The sequence below is a fragment of the Hermetia illucens genome, chromosome 3 (genome assembly GCF_905115235.1).
Source record: "Hermetia illucens chromosome 3, iHerIll2.2.curated.20191125, whole genome shotgun sequence".
Taxonomy (NCBI): domain Eukaryota; kingdom Metazoa; phylum Arthropoda; class Insecta; order Diptera; family Stratiomyidae; genus Hermetia; species Hermetia illucens.
The window spans coordinates 97,814,390-97,831,821 of NC_051851.1; the positions used below are offsets into that span (position 1 = coordinate 97,814,390).

The 17,432-nt window shown below is 39.5% G+C and overlaps 1 protein-coding gene across 3 annotated transcripts in view; it reads left to right on the plus strand.

Annotated features, from left to right (window-relative positions):
* Positions 1-17,432, plus strand: part of LOC119651153 — a 414,598-nt gene that overhangs the window by 315,117 nt on the left and 82,049 nt on the right. For 2 of the 3 annotated variants that reach the window (XM_038054561.1, XM_038054563.1), the window contains one exon: positions 5,415-5,420. The exons of the other annotated variant lie outside the window; for it this stretch is intronic. In XM_038054561.1, coding sequence (XP_037910489.1) covers positions 5,415-5,420 — 6 coding nt within the window. The remainder of the gene's footprint in view (positions 1-5,414; positions 5,421-17,432) is intronic. 3 annotated transcript variants of the gene reach the window in all.

Sequence of the window (17,432 nt, forward strand, 5' to 3'; positions counted from 1 at the left end):
AACGATATTTCCCCAAATGAAGTGAATAATAGCATATAACTATTTTTTCCACTGGAAATCTCCCGAAAAGAATGTTGTGGAAAGAAAGAGATTCCGATAAGACTTGAATATGGAGAGGAGAGCCGTTGATCGACTTTGACTTGGGTTCGGCGACCGACTAGAATGCTAACGATTAGATTACAGAAGTGCGGGTACTCATCTTCTTTTCATACAGATCTTGTAGATAACCTTCGCCTGCAATGCATGCAGTTGATGATTACGTTTAACCCTAAACCAAACACTCAACAGCGAGTGTAGCATCCACAGGAAGATGAGCGATTCCGTAGCTGATATAAGGATGAAATTTATGGGTGATACCACGACCATCTCATCATCGTCAACAACGGCGCAACAACCGGCGTCTGGTCTAGGCCTGCCTTAGTAAGGAACTCGAAACATCCCGGTTTTGCGCCGAGGTCCACCAATTCGATTTCGCTGAAAGCTGTCTGTCGTCCTGACCTACGCCATCGCTGCATCTGAGGCAGAGTCTGCCACATCTTCCTTTTCTACCATAGATATGGCGCTTATAGTCCTTCCGGGCAGGATCGCCCACCGCAACCTGTTGAACCGGATTTTATCCACAACTGGATGGTCGAGGTGTCATTCATAGATTTCATCTTTGTAGAGGCTGCGGAATCGCCCATTCTCATGTAGGGGGGCCAAAAATTCTTCGGAAGATTCTTCTCTCGAACGCGGTCAAAAGTTCGCAATTTTTCTTGCTAAGAACCCAAGTCTCTGAGAAATACATAACAACTCGCAAGATCCAAGTCTTGTACAGTAAAAGCTCAGATCCTATGTTAAGATGTTTTGAGCGGAAGAATTTTTGTAAGCTGAAGTAGGCACTGTTGGCTGACAACAACCGTGCGCGGATTTCGCGGATTGTCTCCTATCTTTTTTCTTCCCAGTAGGGTTAGATGTTGTTGGTTGATTGGTTTTTAATGCTGCCGTTGCCACCATATATTTTGTCTTGCCTTCATTGATGTGCACCCCAAGATTCCACGCCGCCTGTTCGGGCTTTATGAAGGCAGTTTGTACGCCTTCCCATGATGCCGATGTCGTCTGCATAGGCTAGTAGTTGGGTGGACTTGAAGAGGATTGTGCCCCTTACTTTTACGTCACCATCACGAATCCCTGTTTCCACTACCAGGTTAAAGAGGACGCATGATAGGACATCCCCTTGTCTCAGACCATGTGGTTGTGGATAAAGTACAGCAAAATAAGTTGCGTTGGGCGGATCACTGCATGCATGGAGGAGAGTGATCCAGCCCGGAAAGTTTATAAGGGTAATATCTATGGTAGAAAAAAACTGGTAGATCTCGCCTGAGACAGAATTATCTAGGAATCTAGGATCCGAAATAGTTACGGATATCGAATTGATGAGCCTCGACATAAAACTTGGATGTCTGGAGTTCCTTTCTAAGGCAAGCGTTTCGTCTTTGATGACGATGTTGAGGAAAAAAATGGTTAGGTTCGGCTATCGCTAGCTTCTTGCCATCTTTCTGGCAATGAAATGAAAGTTGGTGCATGGTCGTGAAAAAATTATCTTCTTTTGTCTTTTTGATAATCAGGTCGATTTTTGATCATTGGACGGTTCAAGCGATAATCTGCTGTTTCAACAACTTATAACACAACACAAATAGTCTGGTTTAGTTCTACCAAACACAGAGCATGGGCATTTTTTCAAAATGATCGATGCTGATGGCTGCTCTAAATCAATCCTTGATTTTCCATGTTTGAGATTCAGGTGGCGTTTGCTTTTGACGTTGAAAGAAAATTTCGCCTATGACTTTTCGCCTGGTGCCTGTGCAAGTTACTTGACTCAAATTTTAATATTTTTGACTGGCAATAAAATTTGATTACACAATAATTATAGTTAGCTCAAAATATATGCCTTTAAACATACATCGCCATACCGTGAAAACACCCCAGAAAAACTTACCACGTACACCTGGTAAATAACTGTCGTAGCCGAGATGTGGTAATAATTTGCACATCAATCAAGAGCCAATCTTTGTGATCAGCCGCTATGTTCACGTTCTTTTTTCAATGTAACCTATTTCCTTCATCAGATAACCCATGTGGCGGAATACACGAATAGTCCATATTCCGCGCAATCCGTTATCCCATACTTGCACAGATGTTTCATTTCGATTATGTCAATGCCAAATTATCCCCAGACGGTGCTGTACACAACAACACCAAAGTAACCATTTGGCATAACAGCAACTCTTTTGTTTTGACCCAATATTTGACGTGATGCGCAATGAGAAGACGAATGCCTCTGTCGCCTTTTTATTTACCGCGAAGAGGTGCCCTTGAAATGCTAGTCTTTCTTCAAAATCGAACACTTTTCTGGATTTTAGAGAGTTTCTCTTCCCTTCGCCTGCTAAAAGCACTCCCTCTCCCTTATACTCTGCCGGTTTTTGTTTTAGGAAGGGACCCTACACTGCCGGTAATGATAATGGGTGATATGTTTCTGGACTCTACTACCAACACCTTTGACAATAATTTACAGTCCCCAACTGTGCTATTCGGAAATACACTTTGACAAATACCACTTTTGAGGTTGCTAGGGGCTGTTGGCAAAAGTACCTTCCGTACAACCAAATAACACCCTGCACAGTTTTATCTGCAGCTCAGATAGAGTTATCCAGTAGGGAATTTGTAGGGCTCACTAATACATACTATATGTCTGCATCCATTCTAAGCACTAAATCGACTGGTCTTGTTCGGCTTTGCACTGATTGCAATTTAATACTTTCCTGTATAGTGGACATAAACGGTTTCCGCCAGTCTGCGTATTGTCCTTCTCGCCTGTCCCTTTACAGTTTTTGCAGGCCGATTTTTTTTCGCTGTCTTTTAGGAAGTGATCTCTTCCACTACACCTTTAACAGTAATTCACCTATCTTTGGCGCTTTTATAAGTCCTAACCAGATAGTGTACTCCAGTCATCTAAAACACCTAGCGGTAATTAGCTTTTCTCGGAGCCTACAGACGATCTATCAAACTTTTACCTTGTCGCTTTAACTTTGTGGCTCCACCTTTCAGTAAAGTCCTACATTTCCTGCTGATGGAAATAACTATGAAGCTCCCCTTTGGTAGTGCCTTCGGCCTGATCTTTACATACCATTATTGTCAATTTACGCGTACTACCTCTCTTAAAATATTCGTAAATCTGCTTTGCATGTCTAACGTCCGTTGATGTCATCATTATTGTCATCTTTATATTAGCCATAGCCACCCCTATATCTTCAGATTCGGAGTCGTCCTTAGCTTTCCGTTGGATATTCGTTCAGGAGATTCTTAGAGATAAGAATAACATGATCGGCGGTTCTTTCTTCTACCTTTCCGCATTCGCACTCTTCATCTGTTTCTTTTGCGCATACTCCTTCTCAGAATACTAGTATAATGAAATTGGACGGCTTTCTGTACTCCCATCAATAGTTTTCCATATTTTTAAAGAATCGATTATTGCACGACTTCTTTGCCAGTGGATTCTCTATCCCTTATAGCCGCGTCGATAGGTCGAAGGTTCTGAGTGTTTTTAAATTAGGAACCCATAAAACTTTTCACTTTTGAAGCACGTAACTTCCCGTTTCGGACTTGCTTTTTGTAACAAAGTTCGAGGTTGTTAATGCTACTATCTGCTGTAATAATTCACAGAAATCAGGCCTAGTCACGGACATGTCGCCCTTTTCCTTTTCCATGTTAATTCCCAGGAGCATTTTCTTTTTTCTACATACTTGAAAAACATTCATAGCTCAAACATTTCATAACAAATTCCTAATTTGTGGAGTTTGTGGTGGACTGTCCGTTTTCAATTTTCAGATGTGACTATTCTGGCTCCCGAATCCGTTAACTACTCATGTAAATTTTTACTGAATTTCGCGAGTGCTTGGATGACCTTCCCTCTAAAAGTTGACAGCATGTAGCTGCCACACTTAGCATTCTTAGTGAAGATTATTAATTCAGACTTCCTGGCATTTTCCATGCGTACCTTCTGGCGGCATTAAATATTGATTACTTGCAGAATTGCGCCAGTGCAGTCAGATACGGAAAATTTACCACAACTACAAAGGCTAGATTATCCGCAGAAATTCCCACTTCCTCAAGAAGCTTAAGGAAGGTGTAGATTGCCATTATTCCTGAAAACAATTCCTAAGCCATTTCACTTCAATTGACTTCTTTTCGACAACAATATGAACCTTTATCTGCTGTAGTATATGAAGAAGAATATTGATACACAGCGGATTTTCATACTTGAGGGGAATAGGTAGGTAAACGTAACATTTTCAAACATCAACTAAACTAAATAGTACTCAACTTCAGAAGAACTCATTCAAAGTATACACGCACATCCGTAATTATTATATTCCCAGCCAAGTAGATCCCATTAATACCCACATTATTAGGGCGGCATTATTAACTATTTTTATTGTCCATTTATTTCATTTTTCATGGCTCATTACATCCGCAAACTTTTACGTTTTATCCGGCGGGCTATGTAGAAGGACAAGGGTCCTGCGTCACGCACAGTCTGTGAAAACATTAAATGTTGTGGTCTCCGGCCAAATTGTCACAGAGTCAAACTAAGAATTCGTTGCGAACATTTTTAAAGCACTTTGTACGTATTACATGCGAATAGTAGCTCATCACGAGTGGGTCCAGTAATATGTTACTACTTTCGTACGAACACACCACAGGCTCCGTTCTTTCAGCACGACAATATTTTGAGTTACTTAGCGGGGGAGTAATGGTCAAAATGGGCACCACCAGGAAGAATACATGCCACAACAAGTTCCGTAGTAATGAAAATTATAGACCTTGATCCGTTGTTGATGGTTTTAACAAGTACACAGCACGAATTTGCTGAATCGTCACTCCATGGAGCTAGACAAAAAGGGCACGCAATGGCAACCTAACTGTGCCCAGCGAAATATTTCGTGCAGCATTGCATGACTTTCATGCCTTGGAATTACTACTGTAAACGAACAGTAGCCCCGCAAATCCGCAAGTACTCTAAGTTTCCAGCCACAAAATTATACGAAATTTTATTATTCCATACTTCCAGAGCCAAAGAAATATATAATAATTAGAGGATTTTTTCTTGGGGCTTTCTTGTGTTCAGTGGATTTAATCGTATTATGGATTAGCCACTGTGAAATTCAGGGAGGATTTTCTTAGAACTCTGGAAGTATACAGACAATCTATCTTAAGTTCGTGCAGAACAATCACTGATAGATCATTGGAGTTCGGTATTATACATCTACATTATACATATTATTGTTACAATATACATACTGTATGTATCATTAGGTTTTATCAACATTCATAGAACTTCATACGCACCTATTCATAGAATTAAATCTTTTCAGGTCCAGGTAATCCATTTTAAGATTAGTTGAGTCTACTGTCATTACAAGATTCATTCAGTAAAGCATATAGTATATCACTAAGTACATCAGTAAAATATTGGAAGTAAAAAGAACATTTCACAGATAAATCTGTCTGTCATTATCATACCAGCAGAGGGAAGTGGTAATAGTTCAGTGACCTGAAGTTTTCTACCTGATCATTGTGTGCCCGAACAATCCATTAGCAAATGCAGCAAGCTTTTGTTTGCATTGCTTTGAAAACCCTACCCTCTCTTGTCTTTAATCCCCATCATACGAGATGAATAACAATAAAAGTAAATCACCCAGAAACTGAAATTTGTACTCATGGTTTGCTACATTCTGTAAAGACAATTCATCCAAAGTATCTAGCTTGAATACTAAACTGAAAAACTGACGACACGTAACTAGTTTGTGCCCACTTCATAGCCTAACACATGATAACGTGCCAACAGCATACCTTTCTGCTGACCTATCAATGTACAACCCCTAGGGTCTGCAAGTGCACTGGCAATGCCAAAACTTCCCCTGGAAGCGCAACAGAAATCGATTGGATCGGCTGGATGTCCACATTCTTTAGTTGGAAGTCTATGAATAAGAGGGTGTTATTTGAAATACAATACGATGATCTGAATTTAAGTTAAGCTTCTTAATGTGGTTGTAATCATTGTAATTTAGGAGTTTACTTCATTACATAATAAGATAATAAGATTCCTGTATTTACTAGGTATATCTATATGATAGCATCTTCATTTTCACTACAATTTTGTACATACATACATAGGGAACAATAATCGGTTGCTGTAGATATAGGGGATTTTTGTGATTTTCATTCCAATTGAAGCTAGCTCGTTCTAAATTAATTAATTTGTTTATACAAATGAGACTGGGACGCAGTCATTGAAGAGCAGCTCTCCTGCCTCCTTACCGGACGGTAGTCATACCCTGAAGCACCTTACGCTTTGTAAGACACTAAACCTTTTGCTAGCACAATGTACCCCTTCGAATGCCGCATTGGTCTGGGATTGATTTAGATCAGCAGAGGGTTAAAAAGCTTCTTGGAATTGAGTCTTAACAATCACATAAAAACTAACAAATGCGAACTTTCAGGGCAGCTAAGTGCGCTTGCATCCTGCTTTGATAGCTAATTGGGGCAAATAACAGATGGCACTTCGACCGCTGTGTTTTTAAGCCGGGCCAAAAATCGGCTGCCTTAGTGCATCGTCTCTAAAAATTACATCAGGGTTGGTTCTAATTTTTAAACTTCTCATATGATGGCAATGTTAAATTCTCTGCGTTCCGTTCATTCTCTCATAATAGAACTCATGTGTGTCCGCAACTCATTAATCCCGCAGCGAAGCCATTTCGATTCTTGGATCACCAAGATATGGATGCATCTATCCAGCGATGCTAAAGGAATATATAGAGCACTTAGAGCAACTTCTAAGAAATCTTTTTCAAGGATGTCTTTCTCTGGACTACGTGCTTACCTCCTAGCAGAAGGTTAAGAGATTCTTCCAAGGAACTTTCAACAAACCAACTTGCCATAATTTTTGCTGAAATGTCTGAAGAGACTAGTTGAGCGTCATATTCGTTCAAAGGCGCTAAGGTCGCACCCACTAAATGAAAACGAACACGCTTACCAGCATGGAAAGTCCTGTGAGTCTGCTCTTCACTCTTTGGTTTCAAAGATATATGATCTATGCGATAGGGTGTTCGTTGACATTGAAGGCGCATTCGACTGTGCGCCTTTCCAAAAGCTCTGTGATGCTACCAGAACATAGTGTTTCCTATTCACTGCTTGGTGGATTATAGGATATTCACGCAGTCAAATTCTCCTTGATCACACTTTACGCTGTGCAAGTGATAAGCTACACAACAACGAGACAAAGGCAAGGCGAACACAGACACCCATAACAACTGGGATTTGAACCCTGAACAGCAAGGTTAGAGAGCTGACGCTCCACCCCCTCAACCATCGTGCCGCTACTTCTGTGGAGTATGTTGATCGACTCACTACTATGCGAACGGCAAAGTCTTCCAATACCCGCTGAAATTTATGCAGATGAGGTGATTGTGCTAGTTCATTCCTCCAAATCCTCAAACAAAAATTGTCTAGCTCCAGCCAAGCTTTGGTACACACTGACGGACGGATTTACGTTGAACACTGCTCGCACCCTTGTCGTGTTTTGCGAATTATAAAAGGGAGCGTATAACATCTGCGAGCCACTTCGGTCACGCTGTTCCCAGGGCAGAGGTGAGGCAGCGTGTGATGAGTTGCTCCTTTGAAACAAAAATGTAGAGGAAAAGATGAAATGAGCTCTCACAGACTATGGGCAATGTAGGCAGACGTCTGCTTCGACATGGGGACTTAGATCTCAGTTAGTAATGTAAATATATGTTGCCGTCATTAGAACGATATTCGCTTATTCATCCGTAGTGTGGTGGGTTAAGGTGAATCAAAAAAATTTTCGCTAAAAACTAGCCACACTGCAGAGAACTCTAGATCTGGGTATTACCGGTGCCACGAGCACGACATCTGGTGCAGCACTAAATGCATTATTTAATTTGCAGCTCTTGGATTTGTTTATTCAGAACACTGCAATGAGCGTAGCTCATAGACTAATTCGATTAGATCTATAGGGAAACAATGGACGTGGGGACACAGAGCATTGGAAGAGTTATTGGGAGAACTGAATCCAGTTTTCGTAATGCCTCCTGATTCTCATCTGTTCAGTAGAAGATCTTGAAACTAAGAGAAAACTGGGATTCAGAGGAATGACTGCCAGGATATACTGAGGTCTTCTACACCGATGGCTCAAAAATAGAACAGGGTTCTGGAGAAGGAGTTAACCTCTCGAATAAAAATGACAAGTGCACTTTTCCCCTGCTGTAAAACAAACCCAATTTTCTCTTTCAAAAACAAAAAAAAATACTGCAAAGTTTATCCTGTCGAAAAGCAGGAAGACTTGCAGGATTGTGAGCATTCTGACTGGGAATTCGCTACCTGGGCATATGTACACAATAGAGATTCTTCCAGATGATACGTGTCCATCCTTCAATGAGGAAGCGGAGGGGATGCACAGAACATTTCAAGGTAAGTTCCCCACCTGTAGACACATAAGGCGTCAGATTTTTGATGTTTATGTGAGAGAAATACACTCAAAATTCAACATGATGCACCACACTATATATATACATTGGCTGCTCAATTTTAAAACCAGATCCAATTTTGATATTATTAAAAACATATTCACTACAAAAATCGTATTCATACAATCCCGCACCTAACGTGTCAGACACAAAATAATTGTTCCATACATTTACTATAAGACTATTCATACAATTCGCAGCAACAGACAAAAGTACTCATACGTTCCAGTTGCAGGCATTCCAGATTAGTACAAACATCACAGCACAGGCCAGAAATCTTGCAAAGAATATTTTTCCCCGTGCTGGAAGGTGTCCCAGTAAAGAAATTGAAAAGCTATTCCATTGCATGATAAACATGCGCATGGGTTTTTTAGGAATTATACCTCCGAAGAATATAAGCATTTTCGCAAATGTAAAGTGGGTCATGTGTAGAGTGCAATGTGAACTTCTATTTGATCTGTAATTTCGCAAAGATAGTACTGTTGTGCCAAATTCGTTTTTTTTTTCAGTTGTGAATTTATCAACATGATAAATGAACAAATGATTACAATGTCATTCAGAAAGAACGGTAGTTGCATGTATTGATGAAAACATTGATGCAAGTCCCATTGGGATGGGCGGAACGGCGCACATGTCCAATGATTTTCTTGCACGATACAAATTTAAGGCGAGAGCACAATTCTTTTGTGCCCTAACACCTTAACTGCTGGATACAATAGCTGCTGGATCTGCACTTAGGTATGGGTTGATCTGGTTGATTACCTTAGCCAAATTTCCCCAAATGTTATTACAGCCCGTGAACAAAGTCAACTCGGGGTAATTGTTGGTCGCCTCAACATCAAAGGCTTAAGGGGGTCATCCCGTGTGTCGGATCCGAGGAATCGAATCTTTATTTGGCATCAATTGTATCTAGATATTGTGTAGAATATATGGGCAAAGTGATTTTTTGATATTCGGAGTCGTTCGGAAATTATAGTGTTAAAAACGTAATAGGTCACATGCCAAATTTATGTCGATCGCTATAATAAAGCGCGCATTTATCGGTCGGAATGACGTTCGAATGACTTCACTAAAAGGACAAGAATTGAGGCCAAGGGTGTACACGTATTCGTTCAAGAAACCTAAGGTTTATGGACTAGGTTAATCTGCTATAATGATCAGTTAATATTTTATGGCTAAAAATCACATTCTACTTTTTAAATGCGTTTTTCTCGAAACTGCATATTGAAAATCTACTGCCACCATAGCCCAAAACCTATCTAACTTCTTTGAAATTTTCACGAAAACATATTTCTACGGTCCGCAAACTAGGATAATTGCGATTCATTCAGTAGTTTTTTTTATATTCATTAAAGAAGCCTTAAAAAGACACCAAAATTCACAAAAAAAACGTTTACCACGGCACAAAAAATTTAGCTTTTAATATTTTTTAATAATCCTTACGGACTGTAATTAAGTCTGCATGTTGAAACGCTGTTTACTTTTTTCTTTAAGGGGGTCATCCTGTGTGAAGGTCGTTTTTTGTTGGCGTTTTTAGAAATTTTTTGTGAAGAACTGAAGAAAGATACAAATACGAATTTTTCGCCATAGGTTTAATAATATCTTGAGCGTGCATAGTAATTTTTCCAGCCCGATTAAAAAGTTTGTTCTTGAAATACAGAGCAATTTATACACCCATCTCTAAAAAAGGTGTTTTTCTGCTGCCACGCTAGAGGGCGCGGCGGTCATCTTAGAGAAAAAAGTAAATGGCATTTTAACATACATACTTGACTACAGACCACAAACTAAGATTATTAAAAAATATTAAAAACTAAATTTTTGGTGCCTTGTTAAACTTTTTTTTTGAAGTTTGGCGTTTTTTTACGGCTTCTTCAATAAATAAAAAAACTACTGAATAAATCGCAATTATCCTTGTTTGCGGACCGTAGAAATATATTCTGAATAAGTCGTGAAAATTTCAAAGAATTTGGTTGGATAGATTTTGGGCTATGGTGGCAGCCGATTTTCAACATGCAGTTTCGAGAAAAACGCATTTAAAAAGTAGAATGTGATTTTTAGCCATAAAACCTTAACTGACAATTAATCTGCTATACCTAGTCCATAAACCATAGGTTTCTTGAAGAATCACATGTACGGCCTTGGCTTCAATTCTTGTCCTTTTAGCGAAGTAATTCGAACGTCATTCCGACCGACAAATACGAGCTTTAGTACAGCGATCGACATAAATCTAACATGTGACTTATCACGTGTTTAACACTATAAATTCTGAATGACCCCATTACACATACATTTTACACTATATCTAAATACAATTGATGCCAAAAAAAATCGATTCTTCGGATCCGACACACGGGATGACCCCTTACCACTTCCCCCCTTTATCCACTTCTTCACAAAAAATTTCCAAAAAAGGTGAAAAAACGGCCTTCATATAGGATGACCCCCTTAAGTGATGTCCGAGGTGGTTGAACGTTACCTTCTCAAATTCCATGCTGCGTGTTCGAATTTTGGTTGCGTCTTCGGGGTTTTTGTTGTGGCTTTTGGCTGTTGTAGGTTTATCACATACACAGTATTGAATAATGAAAGTAGAATGGGAAAACCAACAATAAGAAATACAGAAATGTCCGGATTGTGCATGAACAGAGAACATGAATATACATAATTTTGTGGAACACGGCCTATTTTCTCTTATGAACAACTGCAATTTCCTGTGTAGGCGATTGCGACCATCATCACCTGCGCAATTAAATTGATATACATTAAAAACCCTATTTCCACTTTCGCTCATTATGCTGTTGTTTTGTTACCAAATTTGCCAAGCCACTGTTTTTCGTTTGCCTTATTCTATTTTTGAACCTATCCCACGTTATTATCTACATTTCCATGTAGCAACAACTGCGACGAGCAAAATTACTCTCCCCTAAAAACGCATTCCATACGCTTTTTCTCTTCACCATTCAACAACAAAGTGATCCAGGTAGCAATCAAAATAAACTTTGCTGTCATTTGCATTTTGCCGCTTCTCTATGCAAAGCAATTAAGAAATGATAAGAGCGCTTCATCTTTTTCCAGACAACATGAAAATGAACAGTTTTCATAGCAGCACACAAGCCAAAGAGCACTTTGCCCTCTTTCGCCTGGACGGTTGCTGCATGAACTTTATGAATGTTCACTTCGAAATACTATAATGATAAGCCTCTTCGGGTTCATAAATGCATCGGCGAGGGTTGTGCTTTTTCTGCCAACTACATGCTATTTCCATTTATCTGCATAAGAGACTCCCGCAAAATACGTAACATAACATCGTATTTCCCTCCATATTTTATTAGATGTACACTTGCTTTTTTGCATTCATCCATATCGCAGCACATGCATACGTTTCTATGTTATGCTCACAATGTCGCGTTGTCTTATTTTCCGCCCTCATTGTGTGCTGAGATTAGTATAAGTACTTTTCCTCGTTCTCCCGTGGGATCTTTCCACACCTGCTAAGAATGAAGATGCACTTATACCTCCCTAATGCTATTGAAACATACGCAACGAACTATGCACAATAGATGCAATAAATAAGTAATGCATGAACGGAATTACCTAATTTACTGGTTGCTGGCTGCTGGTGCGGGGATGATGATATAATAAAATAATAATGAAAGGGGTGCATAATGTCGCGAAGTTATTATACAATGCTTTTGTGATGTGAAATCGTCATTTGTAAGCCACCTTATCATCAGGAAAACTAGAAAGTAGAGTTCTAGTTTCCGGGAACAGGATATGATAGTCACCCAATTGTAAGTGACATCATGACATTCAGTGTACGAAATGTAGTCTTCTTAGTTAGTTTTTCGGGCACAAATTTGTCTGGATGACTACCTCGCCAAGAATGGCCAAATTAAAAAAAGTATGCTAGGCAGCAACGGAATTCAATTTCAAATGTGGTCTCAACCCCTACGCTGTGTCTGTGGAATAGAAAGCAATGTAAGGCACTTTACCAACCTGTTTATATGTAAACATTATTGGTAAAGTTGAACATGCAATCATCTGCCATGCATATATCTATAAATTGATTCTCAGATAGTTTAATGTAGTTTCAAATACTGATGTATTTTTAAGCTGGTTTTATAAAACTTTGGTAGATAAATTTTGCAGCAAATGAAACCATGACCTCATCAATTCCACTATACATAACTGCTCTTATAATTTTTTTCAAAATTTAACTAGGCTCTTGACTATCCAGGGGTTTTAAATTTTCGTTATTTACTCCAGCTTTTCAGAGCTTCACTAAAGTTCGAATCAGTTCCTTTCACTGACCCCTTTTAAGGTTTTGTTTGTAAAACAAAACCTTATTAAAATCGGTTTACTGTCTGTCTGTCTGTCCGTCTGTCTGCCTGTCCGTCACACGCATTTTTCTCGGAGACGGTTATAGCGATTGACACCAAATTTGGCAGAAAGGTGGGAACTGTGAACGCTCACGCATATAGTGAGTTACATCCTCTTACGACGAATTTAAGGAGGGGTCCCCATACATGCAAAAAGGGGTGTAAATTTTTTTTTCATCAAATATAGTCATGTGGGGTATCAAATTAAAGGCCTCGGTTAGTACTTTTTGAAGCCGGTATTAGTTTTGACTTTTGCTGAAAAGGTGGGGAGTGCGGGGGGTCGAAAATGGTCATTTTTTTAACGAACCCATTCTCAGGAACTACTAAACCGAAAAATCTGGAAAAAATCAGGGGGCTGCCACTATATGGCGCCTAGGCTCCGAAATACCCTCCATATCGATACCTGTTCAAATAAAGTTAATAATAGTATATTACTATAATTTTTAGTAATTGACAGGAAACCCCCCTTAAGTTCACCGTAGAATCACCAAATTTTGCAGCAATGTAGGCTACAGTATAGATCATGATCCTGCCAAATTTGGTGAAAATCGCACTATAACTAACAAAGTTATACTAGGTCAAATCTGCGCTCCTCTGCAAATGCACACCCAAATCTCTTTATAAAAGAAATACACAAAACCTTTCATATCTGAAGCGTCTAGCTTCCGCTTTTCCGACTTGTTCCTTTTTCCATTGCACGCAGAGTCGACTTCAATGTTTGTCTCCCCAAAGAACTCAATCTAAATTAGTTTTGCAAAACAGTGTTTCAGTGTAGACTTTCACAAACCGCATTTATATAATCCAAGTGCTGCGTGGAAAAAAGTTTTGTTCTTCCAAACAGAACCTTGCGCCAATATGTATCTTTTGAGCGTTGGAGGAATTTTTCACCTAAATAGGACTCTTCTTCTTCTTTTTAAGACTTTATGTGAAACAAAACTTTATTAAAATCGGTTCAGTGTCTATCTGTCCGTCCACCACACGAAATTTACTCCGGAACAACTGGAGCTATCGTCACGAAATTGGGTGAGAATATGTGTTCTGTTGGCTTTAAGGGGGCTCCCCATATATGCGAAAGTATGGAGCAGCATTTTTTTCACGGAAAATGCTCATGTAGCTCATCAAACGAAAGGGCCAAATTAGTACTTTTTGAAAATGATTTTATTTCTGGTATTGGGTGGAACGCAGGGGTGTAAGGGAGTGAGGACTCAAAATGTTTACCCCAAAAAGTGAAACAGGTCTCGTTCTCAGAACCTATCCAACCGAACAATCTGAAAAAAATCAAAGTGTATAATATGCAAAATCTAGGCGATAAATGCATCCCCTTTCGATATCTGCTAAAATAAAGTTGATAATAGCATATTACTATATTTTAAAAATTAACTTGAAAACCCCCCTTAGGCTCTAATTGTTGAAGTACAAAATTTGGCATTGGCATAAATGATAATATAAGGCACAACTCTGGAAAGTTTGAAAGCAATCTACCTATTACTAACAAAGTCATAGAAGGTCAAACTTCTGTATTATACAGAAATTCATTGTGCTCCAAGACATATGTGACGTTATCATCGTATAAAGGAGTCTTTCTCAAAGTGGGCGGTAAGAAGTCAAGAAAAAAATAGAGGGTGTTGTAGTCGCTTGTTTTAATTTGAATAAAAGACACTTTTAATATTATAAAGTCGCGTTTTAATTACAACCGCTAAAAGATTTATACTCCATACCAGACTAATACAGCACACTATCATTAAATTAATTAAAATAATGAATGTCATTGTCGTTTTTAAATGCGTATATGGTTTGCCAGTATACACAGTCGGTTTGTTGAGAAAACTTTTCTTTAGTACCGCTCCGGTATCTTAGTTAAGTTTTCGGGTAAGATAATATTGCTCCCCATGTTTGTAGGAAGCAATATTATTTGGTAAGGGAGAGTGGAAATAAAAATACGAACTAAAATGTTCGTCTAAATTATTTAGTCACACTGTCTTAGTACAATTCACTAAATGCTATTTATACTTAATAAATGACCTGCATTTCGTTAAAGTCTTACATTGCAATATTTACATTATTCAAAAATTCTGCAAAGCATTGATAGTCATATTACATTACATTACAAAGTAGCTATTCGTGTCGATTTACGATTTATTGACCTATGTTATTGTTTTCCGAATTGACTCACTAAGAAATCAGGTCGCTGTACATATGGTCTTAAAATATTCTAATAATAACTAATAATTACGTTATGAATTCGTTCATGCAATTTTTCTTGACTTAAACATATACATATAGAAGGAGTTTATGTTTGTTGTATTGAAGCGACACTTTCTTACTTGACAATTTTCGGATATAATGTTTCTTGGAGAATATGAGATGTCTTAACATATAATTTAGCATCAATTGATCTGTTGAACATGATTCAATACGGTTGGCACATAGAATAAATCAGGTCATTAGTCGGCCGGAGGAATTTTCACCCTTCCTACCTAGCTCTAAGAAAGACAACATGCAGAACCCCGCAGATACCAGACCGATTACTTACTTACCATCCCTCTATAAATTCATATTGTCCATTATTAGTGGAAGGGTCAATGCGCCCCTCCATGCCAACAATATTCTGTCCGAAAAGCAGGACAACCGATTCATTATCTACTAGGTAGTTGTAGGACGAGCGGTAATGCCAAATCTCTTCGGTTTTGCATGGCACTAAACCCCCTTTCATGGCTTCTGGATCATACAAGAGGGCATGATTTTGCAATAGAATATGGCCTACTTGCTAAGTGTCAGCTGACACACTTGATGTACTTAGAAATCTGTTGGGAATAGTGGACATGTTTAACCGTAATATTCGGATGGAATTTTGATTAGACAAGCATCGAATCCAAACCATCCGCAAAGGCCATCAGGAGCCATATGCCAGACATAGTATTGGTAACCTCCACCTCCTACAACCATTACCGCTCTATAAATACCTAGAAATTCTGCAAGGGACTCATACTCGAGTTGGTGATCTGAAGGATGCTCTTCTATCTGAATTCCTACGACACATAAAGCTGGTGCTGGAATCGCATCTCTCGAGGAAGAATAAAATAAGCGCATTGAATGTATTGGCTACTCCTTCACTGGCTTATGCATTCGGAATATCGCCGTGGACGAAAACTGACCTGAAAAACGTTCAGCGATGGATACGGACTACTATGTCCAAATTCACCAGTATCGTCCAAACTCTGCTGTGGAACGGATGAACCTGCCTCGTGACATCAGGGATAGGGGCGTCGTTGACGTGGCGGTACGTCATCGCCAAACCGACTCACTACGCGCTAATTTTTCAGCAAAGAGCAGGTGAATCCCTTGTATGCAGCTGTCAAAGACAATTCGCGTGTTTGCCGTGCATTGCCTTCGACTTCCATTCATCGATCCACTCTTGGTCCGATATCACGTCACTCAGAGGATTGTGAGGAGGATTGTGGGCTGATCCTTCTTAACTTGAAAGATCGATCTTGCAATCCTCTGAGTGACGTGACATCGGACCAAGAGTGGATCGATGAATGGAAATCCAAGGCAATGCACCGCAAACACGCGAATTGTCTTTGACAGCCATTTGTCGTTTTGCATCGAACAGATAACTGTGTGATGGGGAGCTCTTTGCTGGGACCGAGAGATTTATGTGTTCCATTCAGGACGACGTGGTCGCCACTTGAGCTTATGAAAAGCTCCTAATAAAAGAGTGCGTGGAAATCGACCAACGCGACCAATGACCCTGTGGTTCGGCGTTAGAGACGTTGGACCATCTCATTTCTGACTGCACTGTAATGGCACCGGTGCAATACACAAGCAGACACAATGCTGTATGTAGGGTGGTTCACCAAAACCTTGGATACAAACATGGACTGATCATGGGAACATGTCTGGTTCACCGATAAGAACCGCAGGCAGTACAAAATAACTTATAGCATATATTGGGAGCGGAAAGTTCCAGCTGATCACTACATACCGCACAACAAGCCTGACCTGATGTTAGTTGACAAATCGGGCCGCTCCGCGTATATTATTGATTTGCTATCCGCCATAATAGCAAGATTGAACGGAAATACGCGGAGAAGAAGGTGAACTATGAGCCACTAGCTCGGAAAATCAAAGAAACTTGGCGCCTCGAGAAAGTGATTGTAGTTCTAATAATGTTGTCAGCTACAGGTATTGTACCTCAACCTTTCACAGCTTACCTTAATGTCCTGGGACTCTAACACAGTCTGGTTCAAACCATGCAAATGTACACTATTCTGCATACGTGTTCGATTGTGCACTAACCTACCACCGACCACCACCATCAGCGCACCCCTTTATCTTTTAAGTAGGTAGGATCCGAGCCTTAATGTTTGGCAGTTAGTGCTATTATAGTATTAGGTAAAATCTGGCGAGATTGTGATTACTCGGAAAAAGTAAAATAAATAAAATTAATAGGGTCCCAGTAAACAATACC